This window comes from Manacus vitellinus, unplaced genomic scaffold (genome assembly GCF_001715985.3).
Source record: "Manacus vitellinus isolate BGI_N305 unplaced genomic scaffold, ASM171598v3 scaffold_51_pilon, whole genome shotgun sequence".
In the NCBI taxonomy this organism is placed as follows: Eukaryota; Metazoa; Chordata; class Aves; order Passeriformes; family Pipridae; genus Manacus; species Manacus vitellinus.
In genome coordinates this window covers 196,687-212,685 of record NW_021940620.1, presented here as the reverse complement: position 1 = coordinate 212,685, position 15,999 = coordinate 196,687, and the positions used below count along the sequence as shown (strand labels likewise).

General features: G+C 37.3%; 1 protein-coding gene across 3 annotated transcripts in view; it reads left to right on the top strand.

Moving 5' to 3' along the window:
• Positions 1-12,576, top strand: part of GABRG2 (gamma-aminobutyric acid type A receptor gamma2 subunit) — a 61,564-nt gene extending 48,988 nt beyond the window's left edge. For 2 of the 3 annotated variants that reach the window (XM_008922698.4, XM_018081094.1), the window contains exons 7-10: positions 5,488-5,640; positions 7,146-7,351; positions 9,053-9,076; positions 10,531-12,576. In XM_008922698.4, the coding sequence (XP_008920946.1) occupies positions 5,488-5,640; positions 7,146-7,351; positions 9,053-9,076; positions 10,531-10,806 (659 nt within the window). In that variant the 3' untranslated portion in view covers positions 10,807-12,576. The remainder of the gene's footprint in view (positions 1-5,487; positions 5,641-7,145; positions 7,352-9,052; positions 9,077-10,530) is intronic. The other variant, XM_018081093.3, reaches the window with a different exon arrangement.
• Positions 12,577-15,999: the final 3,423 nt, after the last annotated feature.

Here is a 15,999-nt window from a genome sequence, read left to right as displayed (position 1 = left end):
GAGAAAAAAGGTCTAAATATATTAAGGATGAGTTATTATGCTCTTCAGTGTAATAAGATTATTTTTTCCAGGGAAATTTGTATTTCTTTAAAGATTGAAAATTACCTAGGTATTATTTTCCAGACATATGTAGCAGTTAACATGGGCCATAGGACTGTAAGGTCTCTGGTGAAAGGCTAAGTAATCCAAAATCTCCTAATTATGGTGCCAAATGTTAAGTCCTTAAGTATGTTGTCTTACAAAGATACTGCCACATTGCATTATCATTCATTTCTAGAAAAATCCAAAAGTATGTTAGTCCTCCAAAAGCAGTCTGGCAGTCTGAGAAGCTTTCTTGCTGCAGTAGACAATATTGGATAAACAAGAGCCAGAGCTCAGGGAAAGAGGATGAAGTAATAATGAAAAGATTATCAGTTTGTCAACTGAGGACTAATGAACGACACTGTGCTAAGGATCAACTCTAGCCATTTTTTGCTAAAATAATGTCTTAGTTTGATAGCTTCATGCAGGCATCACACTAGGAGTGAAAAATCACCTGAGGCACAGAGATAATCTGAAAAAACCCAGAGAGTATTTAAGCTGGTTTTACCTAAAGAGCTGAGAAGTCCATGAATGGAGTTGGAAAATAAACCAAATGTGCTTAAAAACAGGGCTGGGGCAAGATTGCGTCATGAAAGGTGTGATTAAAGCAAAGTACTGTCAAGTGCATGTTCCACAGAGGAGTTAATGCATTTGACATTTTGGATGGATGTGTTATGACAACTGATACTAGTTCCTGAACTGCACATCTTTGGTCTTGCATTATTTTGTATGCTCAGAGTACTTTCCTTATTCAAAACCTCAGAAAACATGCTACAATATAATTCTAACATCACTTACATAAACTAGGCAATACCACCAAGATATTTCTCTGGAGCATCCCACCCTTTAGTCCTGTTTTCCCTGACTCATTATTGTCCCAGTTTTCCCCTGGCTAGCAATGGAGCACCACAGCTGTTCACTCACTCCCCAGTCACCAGCCCTCCCCAGCAGGGAGGAGAATCAGAAAGAAAAGGTAAATCTTGTGGGTTGAGATAAGAACAACATAATAATTGAAACAAAATATTATTATTATTATTATAAATATGTGAATAATGTTAATAATAATTGTAACAATAAGGGGAGAAAGAGTAACAGAACCCAGCAGAAACAAGTGATGCCCCTGCAATTGCTCAGCAGCCAGTGCCTGATGCCAGCCCAGCCCTGGGCAGTGCCCAGCCAGCTCCCCCAGTCTGTGCTGGGCATGATGTTCCGTGGGGTGGAACATCCCTTTGGCCATCTGGGGCAGATCCCTGGCTCTGCACCCTCCCAGCCTTTTGTGTGATTACTCACAGCAGAGCAGAGCATGAGACACTGGAAAGTCCTTAACTTGGGGTCAGCCCTGCTCAGCAAAACAAACCTCAGTGTGTTATCACCAGCCTCGTGCTAAAACCAGAATACATCCTGTGCCAGCTCCTAAGAAGAAAATGCACTCTGTCCCAGGTGAAACCAGAATGTATTACTTCAAGGCTAGAAGAGATAGTCAGTACATTACAGAATTACTGGCTTGCCTTGTCTTGGCAATTCTTAAATTCTATTTGTTATTCTCACTCTTACCTCAAAAAAAAAAATCATCAGTACATCTCACTTCCCAAAATCCCACCAAAGCAAGGTAAGATATTAACAAAACAACTCTCAGTGGTATTAATATTATTCCGTTCTTTAGTAAGGGTCTCTGGAACACTCCATAACACAACAGTGTCTGCAGCATCAGCAGGCTTTCAGATTAGAAAGCAAAATGTAGTTCACAAGAATTTCTGCATCCTTGAATGACTTTTTGGACTGGTCACCTCCACAGTGCCTAGCAAGTTAGAGTTGACACTGAAGTTTTCACTTACCCTGATTTAACTTCTCCATTAGTAGAAACCTTAAAGCTCATATAAAATATATATGGTCTCTTATTTCCTTGTGGTCTCTTATTTCCTTGCGCTTTCAGTAAAACATTTCCAATGCATAAGAAATAAGATCAGCCAGAATAATGCTGTGGACTTTGTCTATAAATATCAGGAGCTGACACAGAGTTTCCTATGGATATCATTCTGGAGTGGTTTGAATTTTTTTTACATATATGTCATTAGGAAGTCTTTGCACAAAGGAAGGTGCAACAACATTTGTGAGGGTTGAACAAGACCTACAACAATTACACCACTCTTTTAACTTTTTGGACATATTAGCAGAGATATGTTCTTTCCCAACATAACTGCTTCAGAAGCCCTGTAAAAAAAAAAAAAAAAAAAGATAAAAGAAAAGCAGAGGGAATTGTATTCTTATATTCCATTCGATATAAACCACCTGGAGTGTCTCCAGTTTTTGTAGCAAATGCTCTGGGACAGGGCACTGTTGTTCCTGTATGGAAATGAATTGTCCTCTGATGTGCTGCTTTGAGATGACAGAGAATTCAGTCAAGTTTCACTGCTGGTGAACAGCCAAAGGCTTTACAAGTTAATGTTTTAAAAGGTCTTACACATGAAATTAAAATAATGCATACAATATTGTAAAAATATTATTGTAATAGTTTACTCCTCATGTTAAGGGAAAAATCCAGACAAGTGTCCATGGACAGCAGATGGTCCCCACCAAGCTTTCTAAAGAACCAAACAAAAAACCACTGTATGTGAAACAGTCTATAAATTAAAGGACTGAGGCCACTCCCCCCCCCCGCACATCTCTCTATATTCATGTGTTCTCCACATCTGTGTATATCCATGTGTTCTCCACGTCTGTGTATATCCATGTGTTCTCCACGTCTGTGTATATCCATGTGTTCTCCACATCTCTCTATATCCATGTGCTCTCCACATCTGTGTATATCCATGTGTTCTCCACGTCTGTGTATATCCATGTGTTCTCCACGTCTGTGTATATCCATGTGTTCTCCACATCTCTCTATATCCATGTGCTCTCCACATCTGTGTATATCCATGTGTTCTCCACGTCTGTGTATATCCATGTGTTCTCCACGTCTGTGTATATCCATGTGTTCTCCACAGCTGTGTATATCCATGTGTTCTCCACATCTGTGTATATCCATGTGTTCTCCACGTCTGTGTATATCCATGTGTTCTCCACATCTGTGTATATCCATGTGTTCTCCACGTCTGTGTATATCCATGTGTTCTCCACGTCTGTGTATATCCATGTGTTCTCCACGTCTGTGTATATCCATGTGTTCTCCACAGCTGTGTATATCCATGTGTTCTCCACGTCTGTGTATATCCATGTGTTCTCCACACCAGCCCTGGCTCTGCACACACAGTCTGACCAGGGACAGGGCTTTGCAGCCAGGCCTCGCTCTAGGTCATCTCTATTTATCTTTCTCAGCACAGGTGCCAAGTTTTGGATTTGTCTCTAATACCTGTAAGAAAGTGCTGGCTTGTGTAGTGGATTCTCCTATTTTCTGTTCTTTTGAATACAAGGCAGGAGTGCTAGAACTACCAAAACAGTAGTTTGTTGGGGGTTTTTTTGCCCACAAAAAGAACTGTCCAGGTGCAGGACAAACCAGAGAGAGTAGTTACCTGGGATCTTAGACATCCTTCAGCTACTCCACAAAGGCTTCAGAAAAAAACAATAACAGACATAAAACATCTGATTTTCAAATTTCAGTTCTGAGCTAATCTTTTGTACCTTTTTATGTTCTTATATATGTTTGGGTTTATATTCCACCTCTTACTTTTGGTAATTTTTTGTCCCATTAAAGTTATATAAAAGTGAGCATGAAAACAGCTTCTCCTTAAAAATGTTTGCATGGAAGTAATACAGCTACTGTTTAAAAGGAGGTCTACCATAGTATAGCAAAAAAGAGAAATTAAATACCAATGCTAATAATAGCATATATGAGGGTGAGTAAATAAAAAGACAAGTCCCAAAACTGAAAAAATAATCACTTCTCAGGAAGTTCATACATGATGAAGAGAGATCAAGAATGAGTCATACTGCAGTTTTATGGCTTCAGTTTTACAGTGCTTCTGATGAGTGGTGGTTTCTTATTTTCAGGGTTTCTTGGTATATGAAGGACCTACACATATGATGCAAACTTATCTATGAACTAAGGGGGTAATAAGACTAAAGTTATTAAAATTGGTTGCTCCTATTCAGTCATATCTCCTTGTAAACCATATGTATAAAATTTGCCTTTTTTGTGGTTTTGGTTGAGTTATAATATAACTAATTTAAAACCAGTTAATCCCAGGAATATGGACATTCAATTTTAAAAAAATAACATAACAAAGAAGCACCAGCTGAAGACTGATCTCTGAAGTTTCTTCTGTGGTCAGGTTCAAAGGGATTATTCTGGGGGAAATTAAAATTTTAATTATGCCTGAAAAGACAGAGCTCAATGTTAACTAAAGGCACTGATCTAAGCAGAATACACATTAGCCACAGAGTCTCTTTGATAAGACTGGAAAACTATCTTATTCTAAATTTGCAAATCCTATCCTGTTTCCATGTGAGACTTCTCTGGGCTCCTTTTCACTGAATTGCAATGAAGTCTTTGTAGCCTGGGGTTCTGTAGTTCCTTTGCTATCAAGATTTCCCAGGAGTGCTGTAATCTGAAGTAAAGATGGGAACCAGGTTTGTTTTGGGGTTGGTTTTGTTTTGGATTGGTTTGGTTTTGCTTTTTTTTGTTTTGTTTTGTTGTTGGGTTGGGGGGTTTTTTGGTTTAGAAAAGAATACATCAAAAACTGAAGCTTTGCTGTATCCCTGAATCCAGATGGAATATACTTAATAATTTGAGAGAGGAAAAGAAACTGAAAAGAAAATCACAACCTATTGAATGGGAATGATGTGTTATGTACACCAGAGCAACTTATAGCCTGGTTTTAGGGAGCACTTTGGAAATGTGGGTGCAAATTATTTTAGAGGAGAAAATACAACAGAAAACCTTCAGGCAAATAAAAAATTAATTACTGACACAGCCTAGCCCTGAAGAATAGTTGACAACATGAATAACCTAGGGAGTACATGTGAAAGCATGCAACATTGAGAGCAGAGCTGAGTGTGCTCACAGGGCCAGCACAGGGCCTGCAGAGGCTGGACCAGCACACACCAGAGGACTGGCCTGGGCAGCTGCAGGTTGGGAGGAGTGGCTTGGGTAGAAGGAACCTGTCACACTATGCAAGGGAGGTTACCCTGGAAATCTTACAGCAAAGTCACCTAAATGGATCTGCAGGACTTTTTGCTTTCAGAGTGTGGAAAATCCACCAGACCTGGTGTGGAAAATCATCTAGACCTGGGTTGAAGAAGATGTATGAATGAATTTGTTATCAGCATCTCTGGGGAATCAGTTAAATATATATATACACACATCCCTCAACCCCCAGACATGGAATAGGAAAAGCCTAGCTATTACATAGAAAATGTATGCTTTTGTTTTAACATATTTTATCTCACTATGCTTTTGTTTTACAGGAGACTACGTAGTCATGTCTGTTTTCTTTAATCTGAGCAGGAGAATGGGTTATTTCACTATTCAGACCTACATTCCCTGCACACTTATTGTTGTCTTGTCCTGGGTCTCTTTCTGGATTAATAAGGATGCAGTTCCAGCCAGAACATCGCTGGGTGAGTTGATTTTTTCCTGGTTTTATTCAGGTGTTATTATGTTTAACTGACACCTCTGCAGATCACCAGTTTGTAGATGTAAGAAAAGACACAATTTCACAAGAACTCTCCTTATTTAGAGGGATGTAGTGATTTCCAAGGAATAACACAGACAAGCCATATTTGCATCTCTTCCTTTTTACTGTGTCAGATTCTGAGTATTGTAGATTGTCAATAATAAAAGCTTTTGCATTTTTTCCAATTCCAGCAGTCCTTTTTTCTACCCATCAAGGTACTGGGGAACATTGCTGGATTAGAGGCAGGGACACATTAGTTTCATTTATTCTTACCATGACTGGCAGCACAAATGAAGGAGAAGGAATCCACCTTTCTGGCTGTCTGCGTGCCATGGTGGTAACAAGGGGAGAATGTAGCACCCTGACTTCTGCTTTAGAGGCCAACAGTCAAATGTAGACTTCAGGCCAAAAAATCAACTGAATTCGGTGGTAATCAAAATCCTGTGCATGAAAATGTGACATGCAATTAATCAGAATTAGAAATTTCTACACATTTAGCAACTGCTCCACAAATAAAGAGAGGCCAAATTAATCTTGCTTGTGCAAAGGAGCCATAAGAATCAGCAAAGGAGAAACATTCAACTAGAGAAACTCAAACACATTTTCTACTTCTGCATTAAATCCACACAAGCGAGGATCATTTTAGTTTTTCCCTCTGCATTTTCATTTCTTCAGAGAACTACAGCACAGAGCATTGGAGTGCAAAATGAGGGACACAATCTTCATTCCAGATTCCCTTGAGAGAAACACAAGAATAGAGGAACAGTGGCTCCCATGGCAGAAAGTTTTAAGTATTTAACTGTCTTTTTCACATTCTCACTAAAAAGAGGTTATAAAATCTGCTTTAAAGAAGTAGAAAATTAATAAAGGCATTCAGATACACAAAACACTTATCCCTCTGTTGAGAATTAGTCTATTTGTACCACTAAAAAGGTAAAACCAATGGCATGAAATTTGCCATGTACAATGTGATGGATTTTAACTGTCCTAATGCATTTTTAATGTTCTTCACATCATAGTACAGGGAATAATGTTCTGAAAGGGAAAGAGGTGGTGAGGCATGTCACAGTGCTTCACAGTTAAAGACTCTTTCTAGCTCTGTTTAAGAGTTTGAGCACAAAACCTAAATTTTTAAATAAAAATCAAGGCTCTCTAGAAGTAAACTACAAAACCAAAATCCCAAATTACATTTCTTAGAATCAGAATCCACCTATCCAAAATATTCTACAGAGCAGCACTGGCAGTGGCCATGCAAAAATATCTCATACCCCTGTTAATCTCTAAGCTCTCACTGAATCCACATTTCACTGCTGGGATGTACTGTTTAATATCTTTGCTATCTGTTTGAACTCCAGGCATACTTCAAAACCAGTCAGAGAGAGGTGGTTGGCAAAATCAGTTTGTTACTTGAAGTAGTAATACTTTTGTTGTTTTCTATCCATCTACCAGGTATTACAACTGTCCTGACAATGACCACCCTCAGTACAATTGCTCGTAAATCTCTTCCCAAGGTCTCCTATGTGACAGCAATGGATCTTTTTGTGTCAGTCTGCTTTATTTTTGTTTTCTCTGCACTTGTGGAATATGGAACTTTGCATTACTTTGTCAGCAATAGAAAGCCAAGCAAGGATAAAGACAAAAAGAAGAAAAACCCAGTATGTATCTTTTTTACCAGCAAGGCCTAAATTCAATTACTTTTTCTGAGAGAGCATTTGAATCTCTCTTTACAATTGTACTTTTTTTTCATACTTTGCTATTACATATATACTCTTCCTTTGTAATCATAGAAATGCAAACATTCACCTTGAGAATGAAAAGCTCATATATTACAGTTGTCTGCATGCCAGAGAAACTAATTTCTTAGAATAAAGATCCTTTTAACCAAAGTGTTTGGCAAATCACAACTATGACCAAACCCATTATTTGTGCCATAGATAGAGCTCTTGTTGTGACTTTTATAGAAGCTTCTCAATTTCTCTGTCTTAGCATTAACAATATTCTATGCCATTAACTTATGTCCATTTTATTGACATGACTCTCTTTCTTATTATCGGGACTACAGTTAAACTTTTATATTCAAACTGCAGTGTGTGCTTTTTCTAATCTCCCCTTAAGCATCTGTTTCCATTTTTTCCTTATCTTCTTTTTCTTGTATTTCTCACCTCCTTTACCTACTTCTCTTCCTTAGAAAGTGATTTGGTCAGTAGTTTATGATGATACATATGGATGCATGCTACCCAATAATAAAAAAATTAAAACAACAATTATAAAAAAATCCTGGAAGCACCCTCAGTAGATACTTGGGCTTTTGCCCAAACACGGAAAAAGTGTTGCTTATTTTGACCAGGACAGATTTCTCCTTGCCTTTGGCAACTGAACTGACAAATTTGTTGTCTAGAATCTCTAAAATAATTAGTTTAAAATCAGAGGGGGAAAAGTAGCATAATCATCTATGGGGGAAAAAAGTGACGAACAAGTGTTTTACATTAAAAGAGAGCATTTTCAAATCCATTTTAGGCATCCAGCAAAAAATAAAGTGATTTGGATTTGCTCTGCTAAAATATTCATGGACTTTTGAAGATATTCCTTTTAGTTACAACACAGAGCATGAAAAGGATATAGAAAAAAAACAATTAAGGAACCTTTTACTGCACATTATTCCTTTAATTTCAACTTTAAAAGCTGTTGAGAAGTAGACTGTAAAAAAATGAAATAAAATGATGAAGTGTCCTGTCTTAGATGGAAATAAAACATGTCTCTGTGCATGTGTGTCTTATGCAGTCAGGTAAAGGAACAAAATCTAAATACCTCAGATTTAGCTGTGACCCTTTAAAGTGTCCATATAGGGGCTGATTACTTGTTCTTTATATTGCTTATGTGTGAGCTTCAGGGAAGAAACAGAGCTAGAAATGTTTGCCTGGATCCTAATCACAGAGCCTAAAAAACTTAAAATAACTCTATAAGTCTACTCTGTTCGGGTCACAGTCTGCAGGTAACAAGACTTCTTTCTCAATAGTGGTTCTATAAATTGTGAATTGTCTCCTTCAAAACAGTTCAGCATAACAGACTGGAACCTCCTCAGGATGTGAAAATCTAAATGAAGGTTGATGTCTTATGTCCTTGGCCCAGCTATAGCTACAAGACAGTGACAAGTCAAAGATGTGGGGGTTTTATGTTACAGATACTTGTTTCAATTGCTGTTATCCCAACCTTTCTGTAACTCTAGTTCTTTAGACTTACTATGTTTTAGAAACATATTTTTAATTTACATTATTTTTGTCTCTTTCTTTCTTTTCTTTCTTTCTTTAATTTAAAACAAAACCCTCTGATTCTCTTTTCTGTCTACAAAATGAAAGCTTCTTCGGATGTTTTCCTTCAAGGTATAATGTTTTTTGGAATGGAAATTCACTGCATGCGACTGCTGAATTTAACTGTTAGATGAGAGTGGTGTTTTGTTGGGTTTTTTTATTAATGAGGCATCTACTAAGCCTCATTCTACTAATCATTCTACTCAAGGTACTTCCTAATTAAGTAGAATGGTTACATATTTCTAAACAAATTGTAGAGTTGATTCAGCAGCCCAAGTACTGATTCACTATGGTTCTGAACTTACCTAAATTCAAGAATGACCAACAATATTGGATCACATGAATTAAGAGAGTTTAATGTTAAAACATTTCTGCTTCTCTCTTTCTCAATTTACCATGGGATCCAATAGCACCAGCTACCCTACAATCCTGCAATGTACACCCTTTTAGAACTCAACTCTGACTCTGACTTTTTAACCTTCGTGATACTTCACTCCAAATTATAAAACCAAATCTGTTCCCATGTTGACCTGAACAAAATTCAGTGTTATCATCAATTATTCAAATGATGATCCTTATGCAAAAAAATTCGGGGTTTTGAAAGGGTTTAAGATGCATATAGATTTTTAATGTCGTCCCTGGATCAACACACTCTTAGCAAATTAGCAAATATATCTATCTGTGTTCTACATCTAAAACCTATCTCCATTCAGAAATGCAGAGATTTTATTTTAAAAAAGGAAAAAAAAGAAATTACATAAAATAAACCCAAGAAATGTACATACTTATAGAATGGAATTGTTATTTTCCCTAATAACTATCAGCAGAAAATTTCAATGCCTGTCATGCTAGTGTTCACCAAGTGCTCAGATGTGTTTACATGCTTAACTTGCTCAACTGATACTAAATTTATATGTGTGTGTAGATATATATGTACAGCTACTATATAAAATTTGGAATATATTGAACTGTCTAGGTGGTGAACATTAGTAGGTGGTGAACTGCATATATTCAAATAATTGGAGAGTTTTATAAAGATTCTCCTAACCCTATTCAAAAGGCCCAGTTTTTTCCTTTATTTCTTGTGTACATGTATTTGCTCCTGACTCAACATAAACCAACTCTATTAAAATCCTGCATTTCCAAATAATTAATCTCCTTCCACATCCAATACACAAATTGCCTTCAGATATCAAGCAGCTATGTAAAATATAAACCCAAAAAAGAAATTCAAAATACCATCAAATTACATTCCTGGATGTTTCATTTAACCTCTAACATTTACCTAGTCTGGTTTTGAAGCCAATTGCCCACAGCTGTTAACTTTATTGATTCGTGCTGCTTCCTTGTAAAGTTAAAGTGTGTGATACAAGCGACTTTAATAAGTTCAAGGCAGTATCACCATTAGAGCCCTCAGCACCCCCGTGCCCACACAGAGCACCATGCCCATGCTGCCCATTAATGCCCCTCTCCCAGTCGCTCTGGGGACAATAACAGATCCTTCTCTTTCTGCTGCTCCACCTTAGGCACCTACTATTGACATCCGCCCCCGGTCAGCTACTATTCAAATGAACAATGCTACACACCTGCAAGAAAGGGATGAAGAATACGGGTATGAGTGTCTGGATGGCAAGGACTGTGCCAGTTTTTTTTGCTGCTTCGAGGATTGCCGGACGGGCGCGTGGCGGCACGGCCGGATACACATCCGCATCGCCAAAATGGACTCCTACGCACGCATCTTCTTCCCCACTGCCTTCTGCCTGTTCAACCTGGTCTACTGGGTGTCGTATCTTTACCTTTAAAGGCAGGAGGAAATCAGTGATATGAGCCTTACTCACTGAATTTCTTAGAGAGATGGTTTCCTAAATTCACTTGAAGTATTTATGATGCGCTTTATAGTGGTCTGAATTCTTTAGTGCCATAATCCCGTAAATATCAGTCATATCATTTGTCCAAAAATCCCCATCTGGTTATTGTGAATTGTATGTCCATTCCACATGCCAAAAATAATTTGAAAATAAAATCATTTGGACAGGCAATATACAGCTACACCCACTGGAATAGAGAGAAACGGGGAGCACAGCAACACCACTCAACAGCTGGTACTGCAGTTTCAAACAGGAGAGGGAGAGAGAGGGGGGAGATAAAGTGCTGTACAGTTGGCTAACATTGGTTATAATTATGCTATAGCTTTATTCTCTGTAGGCTTTTCTTTTTGGAAGAGTCATCTCTCACTTTGAATAGGTATTATTAAGCTAGGAAAGTTAAATTCTACTCCCACCAAGATGAAAATGCCATCCCTTTAAGAGCACATGTACAATGCTGTAAATATTTCAATACCTTGTAGTACATAAAGTCTAGTGCATGCATCTTTTGGGGGCCAAAATAAATGAGAAAAGGTACCATAAAGTTTTATCTTTTTATTTTGTGTCTCTGGATGTTCTATTGTAATTGAAATGTGGACAGAACTTTTTTTTTTCTTGAAAAATTGCCCCTTTCCCTCATGCATGGAAGATCCAAGCAGACAGCACTTTCATGTAAGACATTAGAGAAGCCTTAAGGATTCAAATAAATAACATGTAGACAAACCTGTATGGCCAATATAATAGCTCATAAAGTGTAATGTATGTGTCTGCTGCAGTTGTAGCCTTCATTTGCCATTGATATTTCAGCTGAATCTCCAGTAATTATACATTGCAAGATCAGCTTCCGAATTTAATCCATGTGCTTCTATTGTTCTTTTCCTATGTTGAGCTCTCCTTTTTTCCTTACACAAGTGTTTGTGGGCGTCTTTTGTTCTTTAAACCAATCCAGGAAATAGCTTTTATTCTACATGTTATTTTTACATAAGAGCTTCAAGTTAATTTTGAAACATTAGACTTTGTATTATATATACACAAACAGTTCTCTGCCCATCCATGTCCTTGATCAGCAATGGTTGTTGTCAGTGCTGCTTTCACTCGGTGAGTACCTTTACTAAAACCAACCTTGCCCGTGGCTGGCACACAGTTTATAGACAGCCTTGAAAATGAAAGGGAACAAAAGGGTGTCTTGGCTACTAAATCACATGTATGCAGTTATGTGCATTTAAAACCTTCAACCCACCTGGGTGAATCTTGAAAACCATTTATCCACTGGTTTTCAGAACCTGTATGATTCTCAATTATGCAACCTTAAGCACATGTAAATAAGACTGACCTTTTTTTTTTTTAACTTGTAAAATGTCACCTCCAGGAAAGTGGGCTTGCAGCTTGAAAAGGGAGATCTATAATCTATCATTACAGAATTACTACTAGGTAAAATGGAGGAAAAGGAAAGTTTTCCAATGTTTGTATAGTTTTGAAAATAAAAATGTATAAAAAAGGAATATCTCTATCATCGATTGCTCCTTGTCCAATGTATCTGAAAAAATTTTAATAAAGGAATAGCACACACCTGTGGACTTTTTCAATAAAACTGCTGCACTCAATTCCAGTATTCCTGTGATTAGTTTGTTAAAAGCATGCTTTGAGAACTAGACTGCTGGACTGGTTTGATTCATCAGATGCCTAAATATAAGTGATTATAATCCTCATAATCCTCTGCATTGTCTCATTTTGTAGTCAAATGGATTACTCACATAATTTTCAAGGATTAAGATTAAATCTTTCGAAGGTTATCTTATTCTTAAATGATAATAATAACAAAAGTATTTAAAAATCACTGAATTGGAAGTACTCTAATGAAGAGAGAGAACCTTTCTTTATCTACTTAGAGTCTCCACTACTTCAATGTGTGTCAATCATCTTTCACATGGAAATGTGTTTCAGCTGGTGGCAGACAGATCTCTAATTTTTTTTCCCAACAGTCAGTGATTTATCAGCTTTCTGTTAGTTCCTTGCAATTAATAAGTGTGACTGATGTCATAGATTTAACATTTTAATTTTTACCTGGATTTTTTCTGCTACCAAACAAGTTTTATACAGACCATTAAGAAACTCAGCCCAAGCCAGCCCTTTAATTCCCTCAGCCCAGGTGCATTTTGGTCAACATATTTAGGATTATTTTTGGCACGGTCTGTGAAATTAAGGATTCAGAAACACTAAGCATTTTACCTTAGTCCAGGTCAAGTTACATGTGCCTGAGAAAAGCCTGTGACACCGATGAACTGGATGCAGTAACAAGGAATGAACAATCAGATCCCTCACTTGTGCAAGGGAGGGGCTCAGTTAAAGACTGATACACCCCCATCTCAAAAACACAAACCACACAACATGGAAAAGTGTACCATGTCTCCCTAAAGGAGTTGAGTGAACTTTTCTCACCACCACTACACAAAATAAAGAAAATAAGCCCTTCTCAGTCATTACTCCAGACTCCAGTTCCTGCACTTACTGAGGCGATTTGTCAGCTCCTCCTGGGGAAAGTGGATGAGATTCCAAAGGACAGTTCATGCAGAACCACAGAATTCTAAGTAAGAAAATGACACCAGAGCACAATCTAGCACTAACTAGATAAGAAGCACAGTGCTCCTCTGAACAGATTGTCTTAGTTATTCAGCACAGGATCAGAGGATGACCTTTGTATTGTAAAGCCAGGCTGCCACCACAGCAAACAAAACAGCGTTTGGGTGTGATAAGGGTTATTATTCAGAAAAAACTTGCCCAGAAACCTATCTATTCTAGACATTCACACATACACGTTATATAAAACATTATGCTAATATATACATTATACATACTAACTCTCCCAGTTATATTCTAGGGAAGAAACTCACTCCTGACAGGCCAGGTTGCTAAAATGTTTCCAAGCTCATCAAACTGCAGATAGCTCTTACTGCTCTGGGATATGGCTGAGGATGTTCAGATGGTCATTAAAGGTCATAAAGGATACACCAGTGGCACAATCACTTACTTGCTACTTATATTCCAAGAGTATGCTATGTCCTGAGCAAGACACGACACTGTTTTTTCCCAGGGATTATACCAAAACAGAACACCCTCAAAGCATTTATAATTCTTTATGTATTTATAACATTTAAAAACCCCACACTGTACATAAAGAACTGGTATTTAAGGAGATAATGTGACTAAAAAGTAGTTCTCCTATTTTCTATGTTAGCCAAACTCAAAGGACTATATTTTAACTAGCCAGTATGGAATAATTTTAGCCTCTGTATAACACAAAATGCTAAAGTTACACACACACACACAAAGGTAAAAAAAAAAATAATCAAGAGGTTTTGGGGTTTTTTAATCACTCATTTCTGCCTCATTTTCCCACAGTCACATAAATCTATCGAACATGACTGGATTGGTCTCACAACTGTGCATAGCAGTTCCAATGACACAGATATAGCAGCAATTATTGACATGGATTGGAGGTCCAAACATTTAGACCTTCTTCCATCTGTGCTGCTAAAGCCCTTCAGTCTTGCAATGTGTAGAACAAAGTATACTTATAAAATATTCAGGCAAATGAATAATGTCAGAAATGGAACAAGAAAGCTTTGTTAACTGCACAAATGTTAGTGGATAGCATTACTTTGGTTTGAACCAAAAAATAATTGGGAAAATATAGTTTTAGATTACCTGCCTTACCACCAAGTCTGGGCTTTGTAGGACCGTGGTAGGGATGAGCTGCAAACTGAAAGACGATAAGTAAGGATTTTTTAGGTTTGCTGAAGCATTTCTCATGCTGCAGAGGAAAGGCAGGACTAAGTAAAAAAGTCTCTGTGTGAGAACTTGATAGTCGAGGAACAAAACTGCAGCTCAGCTATGACCCAGAGGCTGCAGAGAACGAGCTGCTCCTCCAGCCTGAGCTGAGAACTAATCAGAGACAGATAAAGAAATTGCACCTTAATCCACTAAAGAGGCAGCCCAGAACAGCAAGTTAAGGACAGGAATTCAGAGGCAGTAGGATCCACAGAAAATAATTTCCAAGGCCAAAATAATGAAGGTTGCAGTTCTCTGAACTTAATAGGACACATTTAGAGTTCAGGCTTTTAGTGATGCCATGGCAGAAAACTGATGTTATTTGGAAATTAATAGCTACATCCAAGATAAGGTCCTCATTAAAAATAAAGCTTGTTCATGGGCTTCTGGAGTTGAAAGTATAAAACCCGTTATTTTAAAGCTAAGAGATCATCCAAGGCAGAATCCCGTAGTAAGCATGAACATAAGAAAAAAGTAAAAATATAAAGAATCTATCTAACTTAATTACAGCTCAGGGGAAAAAGCAACACTTTAAAATGCAAGTGTTGTCTTTCAAACAAGATTTCAGTCACTTTGCTGAGAATTCAATTAAATCTTATGAAAAGCTTCACAGATAAATCAGTTTATTATACCCATGAGAGATCTACTGTTTCTTTCATAAGAATTAAAAGCCAATGCACTTTGCCTCCTTATTTAGAAGGATTCTGTAGATGAAAAGATTTAGACTTCCTATTTACGCATTACTGAGTTTTTCTTCTTAAAGTCAAGATTTACAATGAAAAACATACCTGTTGAATATGCAAAAGAAAGCTCATGACCTTTAAAAGATCTTGAATAACAGACATGAACTCAAAGCTTTGCTTACAAGTCAGCAAACACATTTGACAAATACATTTGAATAATTCATTCCAGAATGTCCAGGATGTCAAATTAGCTCACAAAAACAGTATGTTAGACTGGGTAAGATATTCTCATTTGTACTTATATAAAATTCATATTGATTATCAAAATGAGAAAAGGGAAAACAAGAAATACGAAAATATTAATATAGCTGTAATTCAACCAGTATGAAAAACATTAGAAATATTGATCTTTCCACCAGACACATGCTTTTTAATACTGGTATATTGAAGTGTATATCTGATGAGATTTAATCAGCCATCACTCTCTTTAGAATTTTCTGGTATATGCTACAGGCCTAACTATAGAGTCAGTCATTTTGCTGTGAGAAAAACCTGCACAAAAGAAAAAAAACCCTTTCTCCAAAAAACCTTCAAATCAAGACTTCTCTTTTCATTCCTA